General features: G+C 34.8%; 1 protein-coding gene across 2 annotated transcripts; it reads left to right on the plus strand.

The window, feature by feature from the left end:
- Positions 1–1,197: 1,197 nt before the first annotated feature.
- Positions 1,198–23,721, plus strand: LOC118740738 (polypeptide N-acetylgalactosaminyltransferase 5; the record flags this gene model as incomplete). Of its 2 annotated transcripts, none has more annotated exon segments than XM_036472396.1 (9): positions 1,198–1,550; positions 2,136–2,302; positions 2,452–2,573; positions 2,672–2,868; positions 5,751–5,928; positions 6,197–6,377; positions 18,056–18,195; positions 18,273–18,506; positions 22,482–23,721. In XM_036472396.1, coding segments are annotated over 9 exon segments (1,719 nt in total), but the record flags the coding sequence as incomplete, so codon positions are not given.
- Between the last annotated feature and the right edge of the window lie 160 nt (positions 23,722–23,881).

Raw genomic sequence — 23,881 nt, forward strand, 5'->3', positions numbered from 1 at the left:
TACATATATGACCGATGACCAACTGTGAACGTAGTAAAGTATGCTCTACAAATTTATGCATTTACTCATACGCCTGTGCATATATTTAGTACCTACTCGTGCATGAAAGTCTCCATTACATACATACATACACACTTAACTAAACATTGTAGTATTTTGATCAAAGAAACGTCATTTGTTGCATGCAGTAAGCGCGCACGACATGGCTGCCTGAAAACGAACAGTGGCGAAGGTGCCTAAAATGCGAATCAAAATCACGCAAGATTAAAATTAACCCACTAGCCCAAGCACGTAACCTTTCCAGGGCTCGTTCGTGTATTTCGGACGGACCTCTACATGCTAGTATAATTTCATTCACATGCGTCACAACTTCGACATCGTTTCTGTTGAGTTCTAGCAAGTAGAACAGGACGCCGGGCCATGGGCAGCAATGGCATGGCTTCTGATGATGCTGAAGCGCCACATCTAAAGTGAGGCGCAAACCATATGCTCCCCAAGCAATTGTTACTGCAATGCTACCGCAGAAACCAACTCAAACACACTTGTTTTAGCCAAATCGAACTTCTTCGTAAACTAATCGACGAAATCCGATCGTACACCATATAACTGCTGAAACGGACCGACTACCGGGAAGGTTAAAATCAAAATTCGAGTTTTTGCGGCATCGTTTTAGGAGCAGTAGTTGAGACAATACGCATGCGATGAATTTTGCCATTGGCGTGAGAATAGCGCAATGAACATAAGATCGCTATACATAGCTCTCTAAATAAATAATAGGTTTGCCTAAAAATATGGCAACTTTTGAGAGGAATATTCACCAGCTTTTAGGCACAGCAGTTAGTTATTCGTTTAAAGATTTTTGGTGATCAACATTTAGCATAGCGATTTCTACAATTCCATAGCTAAATTCTAGACTTTAACTTTTAAAAGCTCAACGCACACTGTGCAAGCATAACTGAACATGTGAATGGGCAATATTGCAAGTTCCATCCCGTGAGTGGTGTTGGTGATGTAATATACATGCTTATATACATAGTATGTACGTTTGTGACACAAAAAAAAAGAGAATAATGTATGTATGTAAAAAGGAGCATGTTTTATTAAATTTAATTTCTCCATTACAAAAAAATTTTCACTCTTTACTCCGACAAAACTCATCACAAGCAATTCTTCATCCTCTTGTTTCCTCTCTTACAGGTGCCCGATGCACAAAAGCTTGTCGACGAGCAAAATATGGTCGATGACAGTGAAATTAACACAGAAAAGAATTTGGATGGCGATGCTGTTGGTGGTGGTGGTGGCAAAGGACCAGGTGGCTTTGCGGGTGGCGGTATTTCTATGACATATCGCAGCACGATATTAAAAAAATGGCATTCCGCACCGACGGTAAAGGAGGTGAAAGGCAACCATGGTGAAATGGGTAAACCAGTAAGAATACCATCGGAAATGAAGGACCTTATGAAGGAGAAATTCAAAGAGAATCAATTCAATTTACTAGCCAGTGATATGATATCATTGAATCGTTCGCTGACCGATGTGCGACATGAAAAGTGAGTATCTACCTCGAATGAATGAATTTTAATTAGCTTTGCTTTAAGCCGTATTTTTTATGTATGTATGTATGTATGTACATATGTACATTAAGGTGCCTCACTAAAAAAAGTTGCATGTTTTCGAAAAGAATTAAACTATTCATTATATTGTAAGACTTCCGCTAAAATATAAGTATCGGAAAAATATTAAGATTTAGGTGAGATGAACTGATTTGAAACCTACAAAAATCTTACTATTTTGTTCCGTTGATAAGATTAAAAAAAATTTTAACCAGTCTTCTTCTATCTTGGGTGATTTTTGGAAAAAATTTATTAAAAACGAATTTTATACAAAAAATCAATTTTGCAGGTATGTATTTTCAAATCTGTCCAGTTCACGTAAATCTTAATATTTTTCCGAAATATTTTGGCAGAAGTCTTAAAATATAATAAGGTTTTATAATTCCGATGGAAAAACAGAACCGATTTTTTTTATGGAGAGTGAGGCATCCTAATGTAGATGCATATACTATATTAATATGAAAGGCTTTTTAAATGGAATTTATCTTTTGACCTCAAATAAATGCGCTTGTATATTTACAGTTGCAAAAAGAAGCATTATGCATCGAAACTGCCAACAACCTCAATTGTGATAGTTTTCCACAATGAAGCGTGGTCAACACTACTCCGCACCGTTTGGAGTGTCATCAATCGCTCACCGCGTACGCTACTCAAAGAGATTATTCTTGTGGATGATGCCAGCGAGCGTGGTAAGTGTGATTAAACATTTAAAATCAAAAGCAAAAAAAAAACAAAAACTAAAAAAATCGATGACACTGGAAAATACATTTATGTATGTAAATAAGTAAAACATTATTATTTTTTACTTAATTAAAACTTGCATTCATTTCGCTCACAGATTATCTAGGTAAGAAACTGGAGGATTATGTGGCGACACTACCGGTGCATACGTTTGTGCTGCGCACAGAAAAGCGTTCTGGTCTCATACGCGCCCGCCTGCTTGGCGCCGAACACGTGACGGTATAAATGATAATAACCTTTTTGTTGTTTGTTATGGTTTTTGTTGGCGCTAACATATTGCTGTTTTTATTTCTTGCCTGCCTGCTGCTTTTTTGTAGGGTGAAGTCATCACATTCCTGGACGCACATTGTGAGTGCACAGAGGGTTGGCTGGAACCGTTGCTGGCGCGCATTGTGCAAAATCGGCGCACTGTAGTGTGTCCCATCATTGATGTGATCTCTGATGAAACCTTTGAATATATAACTGCTTCGGACTCGACGTGGGGCGGTTTTAATTGGAAATTGAATTTTAGATGGTAACGTGAAAATGAGGTTATGATTGTTAAGTGAAATAGTGTTGGTGTTGGTTGTGGCACGTTGGCTGATAGTGGCAACAATGTTGCTACTGTATTGGAAAGTTACTGTATTATACCGAGGATGCAGCATGCTTTAATACGAGCCCTTTAGGCGCGCTTTTTCTTCGTTAAGCAATAGGAATACAGACATAGATTTTTAATATTTACATAAAGCCAGCTCGTAACCATTTTCTACGACTTTAAAATATTCAAAAATTTCTAATCGGCAGTCATCTGTTAAAATAGATCGATAAAATTATCACAAGGTTATTTTTGTTGATGTAACAGCATACAAATTCCCCAAAGAGGTTTTGGCGAGTGATGCTGGAGTGACAGTCCTTGGTCAGATATAAATCTAGGTCGTTCCGGTTACCGACTGTCGTGGGAACTGTCGAGGCCTCTTAAAGTAGTGTTCACTTGATGATCTGCCCGAGCAAAAAAAAACGGCCGCAATTCGTAGTGCTTTCGTTGCCACGGTCGTCGGGATGGAAATGAACCCAACGAGGTGGTTGCCCCTTCTATGTTTAGCATAGAAAGATAGTTGTTGAAATCACCCGTAACGGAGCTGCTTTTTCAATGCTGCCTAGCGGCGGCGAACGTCCTTGCGCCAGGTACCATCTCGAGAGGGCAGACCATTTCGAAGCAAAGCGTTGTGGGCATGATTCTCCACAACTATGGGGAGCTGCTTCGATAGCATGGCTTTGTGTTCTTTCATTAGCATCTGACTTTTGTCGTGGTGACATACACTGGTGGTAAAAAGAGGATTAATGGTTTTTTTGTTTTTAACCGACTTCACAAAAAGAAGAAGGTTATCAGTTCGCCGGAATATTTTTTTTTTGTATGTATGTTACCGCATACCCGTCAACCGATTTCTATAATTATTTTTTTTTAAAGCAAACAGGTGGTCCCATACTAATTTGGTTAAAATCCGATCATTGGATCATGAAGAAATTAACGATAATCTTAAATTTTTATATAAGAATTGAAGTCGGTTTTGGTTTTTGCTTAAAAATTATTTGTTAATATTTACAATCAGCCCAATTCTTAATACTCCCGGGGAGTTTGCTCTCTGGGAATTTGTTTCTCCCGAGAAAGAAATCCTCCAATAATTAACTCCCAAGGAGTAGCATTTTCCCCGAAAATTTGTTCGAACTTCGAAAGAGCTGTTTGACACTTTTTTGACCGCTCAACTCGCCATTTAAAATAAAAAATCCTCAGGGAATTTTTACTCATGATAGGAGGAAAGGGAAAAGAGAGAAAACTCCCAGGGAGTTTCTGTTCAGAATCGGCCTGAATTTTTTTCAAGCTAAAATTTTTTTTAATTTTTTATTGAAAATATAGTTCATGCGTAAAAAGAAACATATAAAGAAAACTTTCAAACTACATATATACAGAATTTAGAAAAAATTCAACAAATTTACATACAAATTTTGAGATTTTTAATCAAAATTTAGAAAAATTCCAAAAGAAATTATCGAAATTTTGAGCTTTTTAATCAGAATTTTTATAAAATTTTTGTGTATGCAATTACAAGATTTATAAAATTTTAGTAAAAAAAAACTGCAAGTTTTGATTGGCATAAAATTAGCATTAATTTTTTTTTTTTGCTAAGGGCTTTTGCGGTTTTTTTCATATAAATAGGGCAGTTTAGGAAAACTGGCGTTGATTTTTTAAATTTTTTCCCGCAAGCGGTCTTGTGCATATTCCACAAGAAATTCATGGTTATATGGAAAAAAGTGCAAAACGCCGTCATCAAACAAAAAAAATCCAAAAATTTTATAAAAATTCTGATTAAAATGCTTAAAGTTTAGATAAAAATTTGTGGGTGTTTTCTAAATTCTGCACAAAATTTGAAAATTTGATTTACATACATATATGGTTTTTGTTAAAGTATGAACTATATTTTTAGCTTGAAAAACATTGTTAATATTTAAAAGAAAACACCACTATTGAATGCCAGTATAAGTTGACAAATTTGACGATTTCTCCACTGCGATTCGCTTATCCCTGCCAACAATAATTAACCACCGATCCACCGATCGTCTGGTCCGTCGCCAGGTTAGTGACTTGAGGACTTGTTTCTGCGTTGAAGAAGAGAAAAGCTATCGATCCGTATTCTCAAGATCTTGGGTTGGGTCTAGCTCCATGGTTGTACAATCGTGTGCATAGCTCAATAAGTTGACTGCGGCGGGTGACGGTGGGAGTCGGTCATTTAGAGGTTAAAATCGGCGGTGAGAGTACGTTGTATTGAAGGCGTTCTTGTTTGTTTAATTCTGCGCAGCATGAACTAACGATTGTCGTTCACACAGAAAGTTTATTTATTTTTGCAGAATTCATCCCTCAAATTGGCTGTAGTTCTTCGCTTCTCTCCCTTACTTGCCAGATGTGTGGGCTGGAGTGTGTGGCTAGATACAGATTGGAAAGCGTTATTAGTTATTCGACTTGTGGCAGTTCTTGATTCTTGATCGTAGTAGATATGCCGTTAAAGCTAATAGGCTTAGATTCCAAATAAATTTCGTCATCCTATAGACCAGTGTTTTCCGAAAAGTGATTTTACTATGTCACTGTCCATATAAAATGCTAAACAGTATTTAAAGAGCTTGGCTTATGTGCCTATCTAGTGCCCAAATATGCCATTCGAGGTAATGTCTGCTTAGCGTTTAGGCTTTTCGCTCCCATTACGGCCGCTTCAGCGCAAGTCATTTACAACTAAATAATATATCGTAAGCATGTAACGCTTAAGAAAAAATAAAATTCGCCACAACCTGTCCCGTGACTGCTATATACGAGTATTACCACTTATTTCAACTATATTCAAAAACAATTTCATTTCCTCTTTCCAGGTATCGTGTTCCTCAACGTGAAATGGAGCGTCGCAATAATGATCGTACAGCGCCGCTGCGTACGCCCACCATGGCGGGTGGACTATTTTCGATCGATAAAGATTATTTCTATGAAATTGGCTCCTACGACGAGGGCATGGATATATGGGGTGGTGAAAATTTAGAAATGTCCTTCCGGGTAAGTAACAAAACTATTTAAGGCGTAGGCGTATCATAAAACATCAAATAAAATACGAAAGGCTTAATTTCCAGTAAAAGAAAATATGCTGAATTAGTCAATGCAAAGCAGAAGAATAACTAAGTATTATTTGTATTTGTAAATGCAGCCGTTAAGCGCGTCGCTTTATTGAATTTTGAAATGAAATTATATATTTTTTGTATTATTATTTTGCTTATTTTATATTGGCATTGTTAAAAAATTCAAATTTTATACTACTACACTCTAGATATGGCAATGTGGCGGCATTTTAGAAATAATACCTTGTTCACATGTGGGTCATGTCTTCCGTGATAAATCGCCTTATACATTCCCTGGCGGTGTGGCCAAAATTGTGCTGCACAATGCGGCGCGTGTGGCCGAAGTGTGGTTGGATGAGTGGCGTGATTTTTATTATGCAATGAGCTCAGGTTCGAAAATGTGTCTTGTTCACATTTGTTTACTACCACTACTACTATGTAATACTACTACTACTACTACTACTGCTACTACCACAACTACAAAAACAAAAATACATTTGTTCTTAACTAAATATATGTATGTACATATAGATATGTGCATTCTACTTGCGACACTATTACTACCACAATACTATATACATTACCACAAATTACCAAACTATTTTGGTTTTATTTTATATTTGGAATATTATGCCACCTACCCCACTTGTATTTACTATTTTTTATCTTAACTTGACTAACAAACTAAAAATTAAGTAACAATTTTTTTTTTAAACGCTACATATACCTATTCGTAATACCGTTTGATTGATTATCTTTTGGTGCCTATTTTTTGCTAATAACTTTTTTCGCTCCATTTTGGCATTCAATTTATCATAATTTGATCATGCTCTAATTTAAATCTTAATTATTAAGCATTGATGTCGTAAACACAAAATTTCTATACGATTACACTTTTATGTAAAATGGAAATGAATGTTCGAATTGTATTCCGTAATGAAAAATAAGGATTTGACATAAACGACGAACGGTGGACGTGCTAACTAAGAAGAAAAAGAAGTAAATTGTTTAAAGTATTAAGTGCATACATTGAAGCTGAAAATATTTAGTCTTGAAAATCTCGAAAATATATCACAGTTATTGCGAAACGATCCAATTTCATAAGAAAAAGTATTTCCGAGTTTCGTGACTTTCACCTTTCTAGCGTTTATAGTATTCTCGAATAATTTTTTCCTAAAAACTTTCAGTGCGTTTTAATATTCAAACTCCCTATTCTTAAGAAACAATCTATAAATCTATATCTGGCCAAGGACTGTCACCTTAGCTGATTCTCCAAAAGCTCTTCGGGGAATTTTTGTATGCAGTAACAACTATTTACGGAGTTCAACAAACTAAATTTAGCCGAGATAATCTCCTCAGAAAGTTATATGTGTTGATATAACGTATTATTTTTGCCTCAAATAAGCCCTATTTGTTTAAAAATAATAACTTGTGCCCATGGGCTTTAAAATAGCAAAAATATGTATACTCAGTTAGAAATCACAAAATATGGTTCCATTCTGCTCAAAAATCTTTATTATCATTACAAAACAACATTTTTCTAAAATAGAGTAGTTTCTTTCAAATATGGTATGTTGCCTTAAAACACTGAATAGTCTTTTGAACTAGAAAAAGTTTCGAATTCTTCGAAAAAGTTCGAAACTTTCGAGCCTTCCAGCTAATCAAGTTTGAAGGAAATACACACATACTTATATTTAGACGTTTTTTTCTCTATTGGCTCGCATCTACTTTTTGTTTAAGCGCTATATGTTTCAAATTTATATCTTTAATAGTATTGGATTTTCGAAATCAAGATAATATATTAACTATTACATAAATTGTTTGCTTTTTTACTTAAAATAACCCAAAATATTGCTAAATTTTGTACTCATTTTTATCTACCTATATTACCTACTTGTTTCATTCTAATAATTAACTTTTGGCTCATCACAAACACGAACCAAACAAAAAAAACTACTTCTTAAACCTTCACCAGGATATACATATAATAAATTCTGCCTTTAAACAGTAGATAATCGAACAGATAATTAGTTAATAAAGAAGTTCAACAATCCTAGAAATAACATTCAAACACAAACACACACAACAGGGACACATTTACCCTGAAAGTTATTTTTTTTTTCAAACTTTTTCAAGTGAACCTTCTGTTGGTATGCCACTAAATAAGTTAGTGAGCTTATGCTCTGACTAAATTTTCAGAGTAATTTATTGAACTTCAGCTCACTGTCTTCTGCGCTTACATTCATTTTGAATTTATAAGTCAGCGTTTACAATGACAGCTTGGGAGTTGAGAGTTATTTTTTAACCGACTTCAAAGAAAGGAGGAGGTTATCAATTCGGGGGAATAGTTTTTTTTTTATCGTAAAGGTGGTATCTCGAGGTTGGTGTCATACTAATTTGGCTTAGTTCCGATCGTTGGTTCTGGGAGAAACTAAAGGTACTCGCTAAAGTTTTATATGAGCATTGCATAAAAATTAAATATGTAGTTACGTATTTCTGTTCACAATATTGGCTTGGAGTGAAATTCTTAACTCTTAATGGCATCAATAAGCCTATTCCAAGATTGCAAAAAATACTCTCGATTCCAAGTTGAAATGGTAAACTCTGCTTAATGCCTCCGGCCATTTAACTTCGTTTCGATTGATAATTTGTCTTATGCGTATCTATTCATATTATATTCATTACAATATGTAACTGTGATTTTATACATTTTAAAGTTATGACTCAGTATGTATTTCCTAAACCAAACTGATGTAACCCCAGCATAGATCCAGGTGCCATGAGGAAGTAAGATTAACCAGTGATTGCCTGAATTTTCGGTGTATATTATTCAGGCATACATAGGCCTACGTTGCCGGATTTCTCCCCTGGTGATTATTATCGACTATACGAGTACTACGCTTTAGAGTTTCCTGCATAAATCGTTACCACTCATAGTAAGAAAAATGCCTAATTGATGTTTTTTTTTTATTTCGGAAAAGAATCTACTAAAGATGTGATGGTTACACATCCAATTATCCTTTGGCTTATCCACTGTATTCGCGAAACATCTTCACGGTTAATTTAAAGTTAGTTTGACTTTCTATTTGAATAAATCATTTTGTATCTTCCTTTATTTTGGATAGGTTTAAATGCTTAATTTATGGTTATTTCAAATTGAACCCGCATTTGAAAACACTAAATTGGATTCTGCGTTTATGGACTGTTATGCACACCAACGCGAGCAGTGACAAAACAGCTGAATTTCACCCCTTCCAGAAAAAAGCCAAGGCTAGCTTGATTCTACAGAAAATTAAAATATGTGTAAAGTTGCCAGTAGAATTATAACTTTAAGGCCAAAGGATGTGATTTAACGGTCTAGACATGGCGTCCTTCTATTTTTGCAGCGTTCCTTTGCACTTATCATAGTGAGCATATTTTGAGCGATTGTCGAACTATGCGAGATTCAATAAATATCCATTTAGGGCTAGAATCTCAAGAAAAATCGACTAGAAAGGGCTAAATAACAATTTTTAAAGCTAAGGCTAAGGCTAGTTTCATTATTCATCGATTTAACATTTTATTTATTTTCCATTTTAGAACGAATTTCCAAAATTGTATTTGTTTAGGTACATAGGCACATACAGTTTTCATTCCAAACAAACATTCTGAGCTTAAAACTCGTAAAAAGAAAACATAAAAATAGATACATTAGAAATTCATTAATTACACTAGTTTACACGCAGAAAGGACTCCGCTAAAAAGTGTTCTATAAGACTTATTTAGGGGCACTAAGCATTGAAATATATGAAGGGGTTAGAATCAAAAGGATTTAAGTAGGTCTGACATTGTTTTCAGATGATTAAAGTTAAAGTTCATTACTTATTGTAAATTCTGGGTAAATTCATTTGAAATAATTCTTGCCTAAATGAATGCAGGTTAATTAACTATTTAATTCAAAATATGTTATATTTTCAAAAAATGTCACTTAGACCTTATGATCAGAGGTGGGCACTACCACCATAGTGTCCAGATTTGGCGATTTCGCGCCAATTTGGCGATTTTTTTTTTGATATTTGCGCGTAAGAATTTATGAAATCGCCATTGGCGATTTTTGGCGATTTTTTCCCTTCAAATAAATTCTTTCCAATTATAAAAATATATAAAACTTAGTTTTCCACGATAATTTTACGGAAGAGGCTAATGAACTGCGTGATAAACTTGACTTAAGAAGCTAATATGCTGTCAAAAATGTTTAATCACTCTAATCGAAGAACTTTTGAAACGATTACTTACCTAGTCAATTAAATACTTTCAAAAAGCTTTGATTTTGTCACCGGAAAGGTGTGTGAATCACAAGAGAGCGAGTTTCAGTGACGTGCCAATTCACTATTTGACTTTGAAGGAAAGCAAAGCAGCGGAAACTGAATATTTAAATCTTTTAACTTTCCCATGGAATAACTTTTTTCAGAACCATTCCATCCGACTCTGAAGAAATTTGGATAATTGCTTACGGAGTGAAAACCGCAACAGGCAATAAAATGTTTGGAAATATATGTAAGTAAAATAGCCTTCATATTATCCTTGCCGCGCTCACATGCTTTTGTTGAGCGCGTTTTTTCGGTAATGAATTCAACAAAAACTATGTTTCGAAATAGGATGAGGTTGGAAAGCCTAATCCAATAGTTCGAATAAAGTTTTATATGAAGGCTAATAGTTTCTGCTGCAAAACGTTGCCAATATCAAACAGTATGTTATCAAGGTTGAATAGATCAATATATGACAACAACAGAAATGTAAATGATTCAGACACTATAGGTGATTTTGAAGAAATTGTGGAAATAGCTGATCTCGCCTTATCATAGGTTTCTATTTTATTTTTAGCGCCGAGCTCTTAACAGCGGATTATGCGATTAATCAATTAATATGAATAATAAATTTAATAACTGCGCAGTCCTATTGCAAAATGTGTTGAAACAAATATTTTTAAAAAGTATGCGTATTTGTAAAGAAAATTGTTTGTACATCACTATTATATAAGCGATTTGTGTTATTCATAATTACCTTCTGAAGGTATTATATTCGTTTTTGGTTTTAAAAACTATATGATAACAAGATCTAATTTTTAAAAGAAAAGATTTGTTAAATCGATTTCATGAATTTTATTTAAAAAAAAAATTGGCGATTTTTGGCGATTTTTTTTTTTGCAGAAATTGCGCTTTATTTTTAAACAATGTGTCGTTCCGTTTATTTCTCACCGCTTCTTTCAGTGATACGCAAATTTATTAAGTACAAAATAGTGGGCCTCCGCACACTAGCCTGCTCAGTCGGACTGAGCAGTCCACCACTCGAACGCACACTGGACTGGGCAGCATGGTTGCCACTCGCCAACATTTTTTTCTACAAAAATCTCTTAAGAAAAGTTACCAAAAGTTACCAAATCTTCACTACCAAAATCTTCACTGAGAAAAAAATATACTGAATAAAACTGCTATATTTCACAACAAATGTGTATATACTTACAGCCCGTTTCTGTGACTTAATAAATTCAATATTTTTATAATTTGTCAATTTTTGATTATTTATCAAGAACTCCCAGTTCTAGCACAGAAGTTTAAATCTATTTTCTTCATAAATTATCAAGATTGAAAATGCTATTGACAATTATAATAATTTTTTTTTATTAGAAAATATTTTTCTTACAATTAATTGTTGCATCTGCCGTTATTCTCATTTTCGTCGTTGGTGTTTCCGACAGAGTAGGAGTATGGTGTAATGTGGAGCGATTTCCATCATCCCTTGTCAAATTTGGTTTGGAGACAAACCGGTTTCGACGTTGTGCCAATTTCAGTGACATTTTTCGTTCGGAATGTGCCGATATTTGCGACTCACGGAATAATGGCACCGGCACACAAAAAAATGTTGCGGGTGCTTTTAACCGTCCGTTTGACTCGTACAAAATTTCGAGTAAATTGCGAAAATTGCAAATTTTTTTGCTATTTTTTCGCTTTTTCATAATTTAGTGTACGTGTCAAACGGACCTCAGATTTGAATTCAGTGGGTCGAAATACATGTCGGTAGGTGGGTCTAGTAAAAAGCACACGAAATTTTTTTTTGTGCCGGAATAATCAAAACGATTTATGGACCTTACCGAAAATTGCCAGATGGCCACTATTAAAATGTGAGATGGTAGAATTCAAAATTTATCGCAAAAATTCGAAAGTTGTTTTAGAAGTGCAGCCTTTGGTGCCGTCACTGTAATTGAAATATTTCCAATATTCGAATATGAGATGACTCTAATTTTATCGAAGTAATTTTGTAGAACTGTCAGTAGTGCTGCCACTGAAACTCGAAAAGCTTTTATAATTAGATATTTAGTTGCAAAAGTTACCAAAATGAAATTAAAGTTACCAAGTTACCAAACCGTTTAAAAGTTACCACTTTTGGTAGAAAGTTAGCAATTGTGGCAACCATGATGCAAACATAACGAAATACAAAACATGTTGTCTATGTGTGTGTGTGTCAGTCCAACGTCAATCCGCGATTTTCGCGGACTGAAATGGGCGAGGTAAACTCGAATTCTCTTCCCCCTCTTATCCACACAAAACCGGTTTTAGGCGAACTGAGCAGTCCAGTGTGCGGAGGCTCAGTTACAGAAAATGTGGTAAGTCCCAAAGAGTGCTAAAACTATTATTCAACTTTGTGTAATTTGATTCTTTTAGAGTGTTTTAGCTTGAAATAAGCGAAAACTTTTGTTTTAAAATTTGGTAAAATAAGGGCTCGAAGCAAATGAGTTTAAAAGGCTTTTATTCTCTCCTATAAAATTTGATTAAATTTACTCTTAACAACTTTTCACTCTAACCTAGCCAGCTATATTATGCCAGTTAGGGCCCGTTGCAATAATAAAATTTTCATGACACTTCAAAATACAATCGTAAAAGATACACTCCCAGTCATTTGAATAGCATACCCTTTTGATCATCAGTATGTACCGCTATCCTTTTGTTTGTTTAATATTCATAAGTTTTTTTTTTAATAAAAATGTAGCGTATTCTACCTGTAAATTTGATTATAAAATTGTATGCAAATTTAAAAGACATGTCAACAAATGGGTGAGCTATGCTAATGACCTGCTGTGCATAGGTTATAATATTTTTAGAAAACTTTTGGGTATGCAATTTGTAGCTTTAATATAATAAAGTGCAAGTTTAAAGTGGCTACAAAATACCGTTGATTTTTGACATTTTTTTTTTGATGGTTCTGCGCATTTTCTTGCATATAAAAATTTTGTCGAGCATATTCTGTATGGAAGGAAATGCATGACACTGTCAACAAAAAAAAATTGTCAAAAATCAACGGTATTTTGTAACCACTTGAAACTTGCACTTTGTTATACTAAATTTGAATGGGCTACCAAACTGTATCCCCGAAATGTTTATTTTATTTATGATTTTTTTTTCATAGGTTAAGTGAATAAAGTAATAAAAAACGTGGTATAGAAGCAATTTTTCCGTTTTTTTTTTATTGCAAATCCTAGCTTAACAAAAGGCAAGTGCTTTTTTAACGTATGATCCCATAAGGTAATAGTCAAAAGCTACAAAGTACGCTTTGGTTTACGGAACTGAAACAAAAAAAAGTCGTACCAGCTGATAACCCCACTTTTATTGCGCCTAATATTTTATGCATATTTTACATCAATTCTATTTGTATTTTTTTTTTGCATCTGATACAAGTAGTACATCAGCCGCATTATAAATTATTGGTTGGCCATTCGCGAAAAAATTGATTGAATAATTTTTACAACATTGAACAATAAAAAAATGTAGTTTAAGCTTTTACCAATGTAAACATAATTAGTTGCCTACATACATACATATAATAATAACGTTGAATAGAAAATGTCTAAATATTCTTTATCATTTATGTTTTTTTTTCTCTTTTTTCACTCGCTCGCTCATTCGCGTCTCCCTCGCCTCTTCCAATGTTAATTGCTTAACCAAATGCGTAACTAATTAACGTGTATTGCTACTACTATGTTGGGGCTAATAAAATAATAACATTAATTACGGTGCTAACAACAATGCAACAACTGCAAACACTACAACAACAATACCCATTAAAATTTTATTTTCTAAATAAACATAACGAAAAAATATAAAAAACACAAATCGCTCAACGAAATAAAAACAACCAACGTAATTACGTTCACTTGCAACAACAACAACAACAACAACTGCCTGCCCGCGCATTCACGCATGTGCATCCGTGTCGCCGCTTCTTGAAATTCGTTTGGTTGGTTGGTTGGTTATTTTGCTCGATTTCGTCGTGCGCTTAGGTTTGGATGTGCGGTGGTGTGCTCGAGATTGCGCCCTGTTCACGTGTGGGTCACGTGTTTCGTAAATCGACGCCGTACACCTTCCCCGGTGGCACAACGGAAATTGTCAATCATAATAATGCGCGTCTGGTTGAAGTGTGGCTGGACGATTGGAAAGAATTTTACTACAGTTTCTATCCAGGTTAACAACAACAAAAACAACGAAATGCACAGTACTTCCCCACATCGTTAAAGGCTCCGTTATGCATACTTGGCATTGCTTGAGCGTTGTCACATAAGGAATCTGTTAAATGAGCTTCGCGTGTAAGCGGTTACCCAACGCACAGCATTACATACGTAAAAGTCTGTTGGTTTTTGATTTCTACGTAAAAATGGTATAGCAGTGCATGCAATGCCAAGTATGCATAACAGAGCCTTAACTCTATACTACATTGCTCTGTCTCTATCTCTCTCTCTCTCGGCAATTATACGCACAATTTTGTACATACACTAGGCGAAAAAAGAAAGTGTACACCTTGTTCTAACTAAATATTTACAATATTTTCATGAAAAAATTTTTGCATTAATTATTTATGAAAATATAGTTAATTCGACAATATAAACCATGTAAATCGAAGGTTCACGCTTTATGTAAAGTTCACAAAAATTCAAACAATATTCAACTTTTTATTCAGAATTTCTAGAAAATTTTCGAGTATGGAGTTTTGTAGCTCATGAACTATATATTCAAAAATAATTAGCGCAAAAAATTTTTTATGAAAATAATTGTAAATATTATATTAGAACAAGGCGTACACTTTCATTTGTCGCCTAGTTTATGTACATACATACATATATATTTAATACTAGCGTTTATGTTTTAATGTCTTTGTTTTGTCTGTCTAAATAGTTCTTACACATTTTTGCGTGTGCGTTGAAATTTTAATTTCGATTTTGGTTGGATTTTTTGCTAAGTTCGACTAATTAAATAGATTCAAAGAATGAATATTAAAAAATATATATATGTATAAAAATTTGAATTTAGCAAAACCAGCCTCAGTTACATAGAAAATAATCTTTCGCAAAACATAGCCACCATATGCAACATTCTGTAAACATGCATCTGATGTATGTATGCTCGTAAATACACTGCATTCGCCACTCCACTCACCACCCCTGGACATATGTACATGAGCATGCCTTCACCATGCTCCTGGTTACACGTCTTCTGTCCCCCTCTCCCACACTGGTCCCGTATAGTTCACATCCTGTTTCGTTTATAATTTATTTGTGCCTGTTGCAAGTTGCCTCTTAGTCGTATTTTAATACATGCATACCTGGCTGCCTTTATGTGTCCCTGTCCTAGCTTTAAAGTTATGCAAAAGCGTTGTCCTGCGTCCCGTCTTCCTACAACTGTTGACTTGTTCTTTGTTATATACTTTAGTTTTGGTTATAGCCAACTTGATTGGCGCATTTTAGAATTAGATTTTCCGAACTTTTCTTATGTACTAAGCTTTTAATCTTTTCTTGTGAACAAAAAAAAAACTTAATAGATATACAATTTATTTCGTTGTTTTTTGTACATATCAAATGGTTTGTCATGTTTGTATGAGCTTTTTATGCTTCTATGCGTTTATATTAACTGTTTGCCTGTTGCAATGCGCTTAATTCTTCATTTCGCTTACTGTATTTGTGTATACTATTTATCTAAATTTATTATGTACATATGTATGTTAAGCATATATTATTAATATTTGGTTCTAAGTACTAACACTAAAATAACGACACTCATGAGCAAAACACTCGTGGGTAAAACAATGAATTTGTAAATTAAAAAATATACCTAGATGTTAGAAGAACTTATATAGCCAATGAATATTTAGTTGTTTTACAGTTTATAATCTTCATGCCCGGTTGCACCAATCAGTTGTAAATTTATGAGCCTGACATAAATTAAAATAACTCTTAAAAAATCTACAAACTCGGCTTTGGAACCAGCTACTAAGTCGAAAAAGTATTATACCGCTACGGTTTCTGTACCGTTAACGTTATATTCAAGGACTTACAACACTCACATATCGACCAGTTTTGACTATTTATTTTATGATTTCCTAATTTTAGTAATTTTTTATAAAAATATACCTACATTATTCTTTAACAAAATCCGTATAAATCCAAGCTTCAATCTTTAAGCAATATTAAAAAAAAAAGAAAACAACAAACTTTTAATTTCTTAGATAAATTTTGGGTATGCAGTTTCGTAGCCAATTCCATTTTGGTATACCATAGTAAAAGTTTGAAGTAGCTAGGACCCTGTAAACCATTTTTTCAGAGTATTCTGAATTGTAGAGAAATTTTAAAGAACTCGTAAAGATCTCATCCGATTTTTTGCCGAATTTTCTAAAATGAAATAAACTGTGCACCACACATCGATTCTTTTACGAAATTTCGGAAGAAAATCGCTAAAGCCATGAAAATAATGCTGCTATGTGAAGAATTTCTTGCATATTTTTTCAGAATTTTCTTTATTTTTCGTAGAGAAATTTCTTTACGATTCGTTACAGAAATGAGATACTCCTAAAGATTTCGTTAAGATTTCGGGAACTTTGGTTTGCAGGGGACTTACACCGCTGATTTTTAAGATTTTTTTTCGATGACGATGTCAATAATTTTCTTCCTTATCTACCATCATTCATAATGAGATTTTATCAGCTACGATCCCACTTTACTCCTAGAAATAAAAACAATGATATTTTTTTCGAAATTGCTTTGCAATTTTTAAGTACATTTTTAAATACTTAGTAGTGAAATTTTTTCTTTTAAATTTGAAGAGAGTTTTGTTCTTCATTCGCTGCCGATAACAATGATCCAGTTGGATTTTGAGTTGAGACATTTTCGATACCAAATAATTAAAAAAAAAATCAAATCAGCTGCGCTACTGATACTACGTGTTCAATGTGCCTTACTAAAAAATGCATACTCAAAATATTTCTAAGAAATCTAATTAAAAAGCTCGAAATTTTTTTCCAAAGTTTGTTGATTTGTTCTAAATGGATTAAAACTTGGATGTGGTTTGAACTGACCGGAAATCCTTTTTTTTTTAATAGGACCTACATGTTTTTACCACAGATTTTGCCTGCCAATATAAAAAAAAAAAAAACTTGCGACTATTTTAGCCAGAATTGCGTAAGTGAAAATTTGGCTTAAAAAAAACTGTACCAGATGGAAACGCACTGACACTTGTAACACAACGATGATAACATATTCAGGCCACATGAATGGAACATAAGAAAATCAAGATTAATTCTTGCTCTCAATACAGATTTAACTACTTACTAAGTAGCTGAATCACATATGTAGTGGATAATTGCATTGGCTATATAATTTCTGACTCGTCTAAAATAATGAAAAAATATAATCATAGTTATTGTATTGTTAGTCGAGATTCTTAGCATAAATGTTACAGCATATCTTCATATACAAATACACTTGCACCAAAAATACTTCAACACATTAGCTTTCACAATGCATAGGAATACCATTTACAAATTTACCTTACACCACTTTAAATATTTAACACAAGGCACTAATTTCACTCACAAACATTTACGCATACTTCATACTTACATATTTTTGTTCTTTAACTCCTTTTTTCAAATTTGTTGCCTCATTAAAACGTGATGAAACATTTTATTAACATGCATTATTTGCTTTATTTTTACATTCTCGTTCTTTATTTCAACAAAAACAAAAAAACAAAACCAACACTAAACAGGAGCACGCAAAGCTGTCGCTGGTGATGTGAGTGATCGTCGTGCGTTGCGTGAACGACTAAAATGTAAAAGCTTCCGGTGGTATTTGGAAAATATATATCCGGAAAGTTTGATGCCATTAGACTATTACTACTTGGGCGAGGTGAGAGCATGGAAATATTTAATACAAGTTTCTACAATATTTTATTCAAACATTATTTTCTACACTTTCACACACAGATTCGTAACGCCGAAACAGAGACGTGTCTCGATACGATGGGCCGCAAATATAGCGAAAAGGTAGGCGTGAGCTATTGCCACGGGCTGGGTGGCAATCAGGTATTCGCCTATACGAAACGACAACAGATCATGTCCGATGATCTATGCCTGGACGCAGCGAATGCGATGGGTCCGGTGAATATGGTGCGTTGCCATAATATGGGTGGCAATCAGGAATGGGTTTACGATGCCGAGGTGAGTTTGCAGAAGCATAAATATATGCGATTTTATATTGAAGTGTGTTTCACAAAACGTATTTGCCAAACATAGTAGTAGGCTGCGTATGATAACTCAACCAACAAAGTAATAAACCATGATAAAAACATAGTAAGGTAGAACCGTTCTCTCAACTCGTCGGCCATGATTTTTTTTTTTTTTTTTTTTTTGAAGTTTGCCGGCATTTTAAAATCATATAAAACCAAGGCGAATTTATATAAGGTGGTGTTGTTCAACATTTTTGTTGTTTGAGATTGGAAATGAGAATACGTGTAGAACTGTCAAAAAACTATCTCGCACAAGAGAGAGCCACGGTCGAAGAACTGAGAAAAATTGCTGGAACGCAAAAAACCATTTTTCCTACAGCTATATAAATGTCAGTTGTTTGTTTACAGAATTATTTATTCAGACAAAAGTTCTTCCACACAACATTTTAATTCTCAAAAGCTTTCGTTATTTTGGTACAATTACCTTCTATTCTGCTAAAAATATTTCTTATAAATTGCATCACTCTTTCACTTGATAATTTACGAATGCAACACTGCTCTTCATATGACAGTTTTCATGAATTTGCAGGAAGAAAAACTTCGGACTAAATCCTGCAACTTCATACAGAGAGTAAGCATATTTTACTCTCACGAAATTGCTCTCAGTTACAGGAAATTTGTCTGCTAATCATACTGCTGCTGGAGCGCAACTAATGTGTGTGAGTTTGTGAGTAAATTTTAAAATTAAAATGCTTGAAAACGTCAAAATTCTGAAAGGGTCTCTCAGCGGTTCTACCTTCCTATAATTTTATCGTGCAATAAACTATAAAATACATTTACAGGTCTATTCTGCGCCGGTAATAAACATTTTGTAATCGCGAAATAAAGTTCCCGTCAATTTTTAAACCCTTTTCCCATTCTGTGTATTCTTGTAACCGGTAAATTTTGTTACCATCTCATAAGGTGGTAACTAAGTGTTGCCCCGTGGAATATGCAATGCCAGAATTTCCACAATTCTGCTGAAATGCTGAATATTTTAACTGCATTACCAACGTACCTAGACGCGCTGACAAGAACTGGTAACATTTTTTGGTAATAACATTTTCCGGTTACAAAATCTTTGGTAACGTGCAGAATAGACCTGTTGAACTCTAACTACGCAGTGCAGTGAGTAATTCATTTTTGTGTTGAAATACAAAGTGGTTGCTTGTTAAAGAAATTAGTGCTTTATATAAGAAGCGTTATGAAGCTGCTTTCCTGGTAAGTCATCCCAAAGACCAGAAATTATCAATAACTGCGGCCGCAAAGTATGTACCTAAAGATGGCAATGTCGATGACAATTCTGGTAGAGGTTTGACTTAAACTACTTCAAAAAGAAATGATCGGAAACAAAGGCATTCGTCAAAAATTATAAACTTTTCCACTTGCACAATCAGACGGAGATTGAAAGAATCTGACATCAGAAATCGGAGAACACACGAATACAAATGATTGGATCCTTCATGAAGACAATGATCCAAAATACTGGAGTCGATTATGCACATCATGGAAAGCATAAAAAGGCATACGACAGCTTGATTGGCTTTCGCAGAGTCCGGATACAAATCCTATTGAAAATGTGTTTGCTCTAATGAAAGTGAAGAATTGGGAAAGAGAATGTCTACAATAAAACAACTTGCCACGACGTTAAAAAATTCGGATGGGTCTGTTGTTGTTGCTGTAGCTGCACTACTAAGCCCCGCCTATTTCGGTTCATCCTTCAATCATTGTCGTGAAGCTCAACTAACGGTATGCCCAGGATTGAACAGTTTACATAGGGTCGGACCAAAGGGAGAGAGGGTGTTAGTTTAGTGGGATTGAACTGGCATGTGAAGAGGTGGTTGGTATCGTGCGGGAAGTCTCCACTTTCCACACACTCATTGGGGATATTGGAGTCGAGTCTGGACAGGTAGCTGTTGAGGCGGCTAAAGTATCCAGGTTAAGGCGGGTCTCTCTTGGCAGTTGAAGTACCGTGCGCGTGATTGGGCTCCGATGACGGCATTCATAGGCCGCGAGTGGTGGTAGGTGGTGACCGACTCCCTATGAATGCCGTTGATCGCTCGTCCGTAAGTCGTCATGTCCAGTGGTTGGTCGATGTAGGTCTGGACCGCATCCTTATAGATGAATAGGTGCCCCCTGACGTGCCTGGGCGGAGGGTCCTTCTCTAGCAAGGGTCTGTTGGATATCAAAGGTGACCCCTAAAATTTTTGGATTGTTCACTGTCAGAATTGGTGTGCCATCGACGTGAATGCCTAATTGAAGTCTGCCTTCTTCATTCAGGTGGTGAAGAGGGTCGCCGTTGAGTTCGTTGTTGAGAGTGTTAAGCTTTTTGCAGTGAAGAAGCGAGAAAGTCTGGAGAGATAGCCGTTTACTTTTGAGCAGAGGTCATCAATTCCATTTCCAGACGCCAATATCGCGCAGTCGTCAGCCTATGAGATCAGGGGAACTCTCTCAAGTGGAGGGATCTGTCTTCAGATTACGCTAGAAAACTAAGCGGAAGCTGCTCAAGACGATGCCAAGCTATTATAGACGGCAATGGGAGTGGACGGCATATTAACTTAAGTGCGCACTAGATATTGAGATATGTAACAAAAATCAAGTGATTAAACCTTCACACACGTTTTCTTTACAATTTTACCGGCCACTCTGTTTTATGAAACAAGTTGTATTTCTTATTTGAATTCGGAGTATTTTTTTAGAGATTGGGGCTTCTAAAAGATGGATATATTCGATCCCCGCTTCTGCAATTAGTGATATTATAATTCATCTCTGGCTTAACCCTAAAAATAATAACCCTAAATGTCGGCCACTGTGGTGTATAATCCATGCTGCTAAGCATATAAAGGAGCCTGGCTTATATGATCATCCAAGATGCGCCTTCTTTCCATGTTTCAAGAGGGCCACGACCCTGCCATTTTCACATTTCGGTGGTGATCGAGGGGGCCGAGACACTTATGCTGCGTTAAAGTATTCGACTCCCGCTGTACTTGTTTCTTCAGCATCAGTATCGATATTCCGCTCGGGTCTAGCACTTTAGTTTTTAGCGCTAGGTGTTTATGAAAGTGACGACGTCATGAGGCTGGTCAATATTGTCTTATCTGGGCAGGTGGCCAGAATCGAGCGTAAGCACTGGTTACCAACCAATGAAATTTATCCTATTCCCTTTTACGATAGCGATGTTTGGCGAGGCTACCTGTAACCCTGTTGGGGCATTGTAATTTGCCATGCAAAATGTCTAGTCAACGAGCTCTGGGAACAAGTCTTTAATTGGTACCAGTTGAAGCAGGCGTACCAGGCAAGTAGGTCGAGAAATAGTAGATATATCTTCTTCAAACACCACATGACCATCATGGTCCGGGTTTTGTTCAATGCCGGCGCTGTTCAGAGGTGTATGGAGTAGACTAGCATATGGATTTGGCGTACCCCCCCATGACAAAAAAATGCAGTTTTGGTTCTGAAATGATGGACTTTGGTCGGAGGCATGCCACCGAGTGATTCCAGTATAATAGGACCAATCATATTGAGAATCTCATCTAACACATCTTAGCCGTGGCCGCCGCCCTGAGCCTGCCGTCAATAAGCTTAACGAAAGCGAATCAAAAATTACAAGATTTAAGCAGAGTGGAGTACATTACAACAACAACAAAGATAAACTAAGTGCAAATTTTCAGACTATAGATATTATTACAGGGAACGAAGTTTAAGTGCCCCAATTACTCTTGGCGTTCAAAACACCTCTATACACTTGCATACACATTTTTTTTCATTGTTCCACACTGCCGTTAAGCGAGCAAAGTTCTTTTACCATTAATTATAATTACATTACACTCGTTTATTACTAAAATGTGTTAATATGAAAATAACGTTGCCAATTACTTAACATTTACCTATGCATGTATGTGTGTATTTACTTTCTCTTCCCGCACAGGATAAAACGATACGACACACAAACACTGGCAATTGCCTGCAACGTCCATCACGTAGTGATCCAGTGACGCCGCTGTTACGCCCATGCGACTATTCAAAGGGTCAACAATGGTTGATGGAATCGAAATTTAAGTGGCAAGCACATTAGTTGTTGTTGTTTCTAATCATGATATTTACAATTAGTTAGATAGATAGTTGTCATATATAAAATATAAAAGAATTTTTTTTACATGTTAGTTAACTTTTTATTGTTTCACACTAATGTTTGCTGATTACTATAACTATTATACATACATACATACATATGTACATACCTACATAAATATGTATATGATTTTTACTACTAAAATATTTTGTTCTACATATTAAGTAATTTGTAACTACATACATATTGTAAAGTTTATTTTATAAATTTGCCGTAAACGGAAGGATAAAAAATGAGTTACAGATATGCATTGAAATACTATGTAGTATCAACATACATATGTGAAACGCATAACATACGTATAAAAAAGTTTCAAAATGAAAATTATTGCATGCATGCTTGTTCAAGTGTCTGCAACAACAAAGTAATTCGTATTATCTTTGCAAAGTCTTCCCTATGATTAAAGAGAAAAAAATTTTAATAAAATACGATGGATGCATAATTGCTGAATATGCATGGATACATCATACTGGATACAGTAACATACACACATACTATATACATATGTATGCAATGAGCACAGATGTGTTTACGAATATCATACAGCTGAGAGCGAAAAATATGTATGATTACATAAATCAAGTTGGAATTTCTTGTAAATATTTAGTATTTAGGAGTAGCAAGCAAACGACATGTTTTTGTAGTAGAAGAGAGACAAAAAAATAAACAAACAAAAAAACACTTAAAACGTCCATTCCAAAAAAAAACAGAAAATTAGTAGTAAAACGTTTGGTGGTAATTTTGGAAGTTTCGTAGCCATAAAATATAGAAACGAAGAAATCATAAAAAAATATATATACTACTACATTACGTATAGTAATACTATGAAGGAGCAAGCGTTTAATAAAAGTCATAGCACTGATAGTGACTTATGAAAATTATGTTTTAATTGTACCAAATAGCGAGAAATTTGCAAATTCTTATTTTTTTAATTTCAGCTGTGACTAGTTGCATAGTCGAACTACTGGAAATAGAACATAAATATTCAAAGAAAAAAAAATTATTAAAAAGTTCGTACCAACACATTGGCATTTAATGAAAAGCGCACATAAAAGTGGCTTCAAAAATTGAAAATTTTATAGTAAATATTTTAACTTAAAACGTGTCATAAAGTATGTATGTAAATTTATTAGCTTTCTCCCAACACTTTCCATTTCAGCGAATTTAAAACCGCAGTTTGGTTGCAGTATTCGGTT

The sequence above is a fragment of the Rhagoletis pomonella genome, unplaced genomic scaffold, assembly GCF_013731165.1.
Source record: "Rhagoletis pomonella isolate Grant_MI unplaced genomic scaffold, Rhpom_1.0 Rhpom_scaffold_00006, whole genome shotgun sequence".
In the NCBI taxonomy this organism is placed as follows: Eukaryota; Metazoa; Arthropoda; class Insecta; order Diptera; family Tephritidae; genus Rhagoletis; species Rhagoletis pomonella.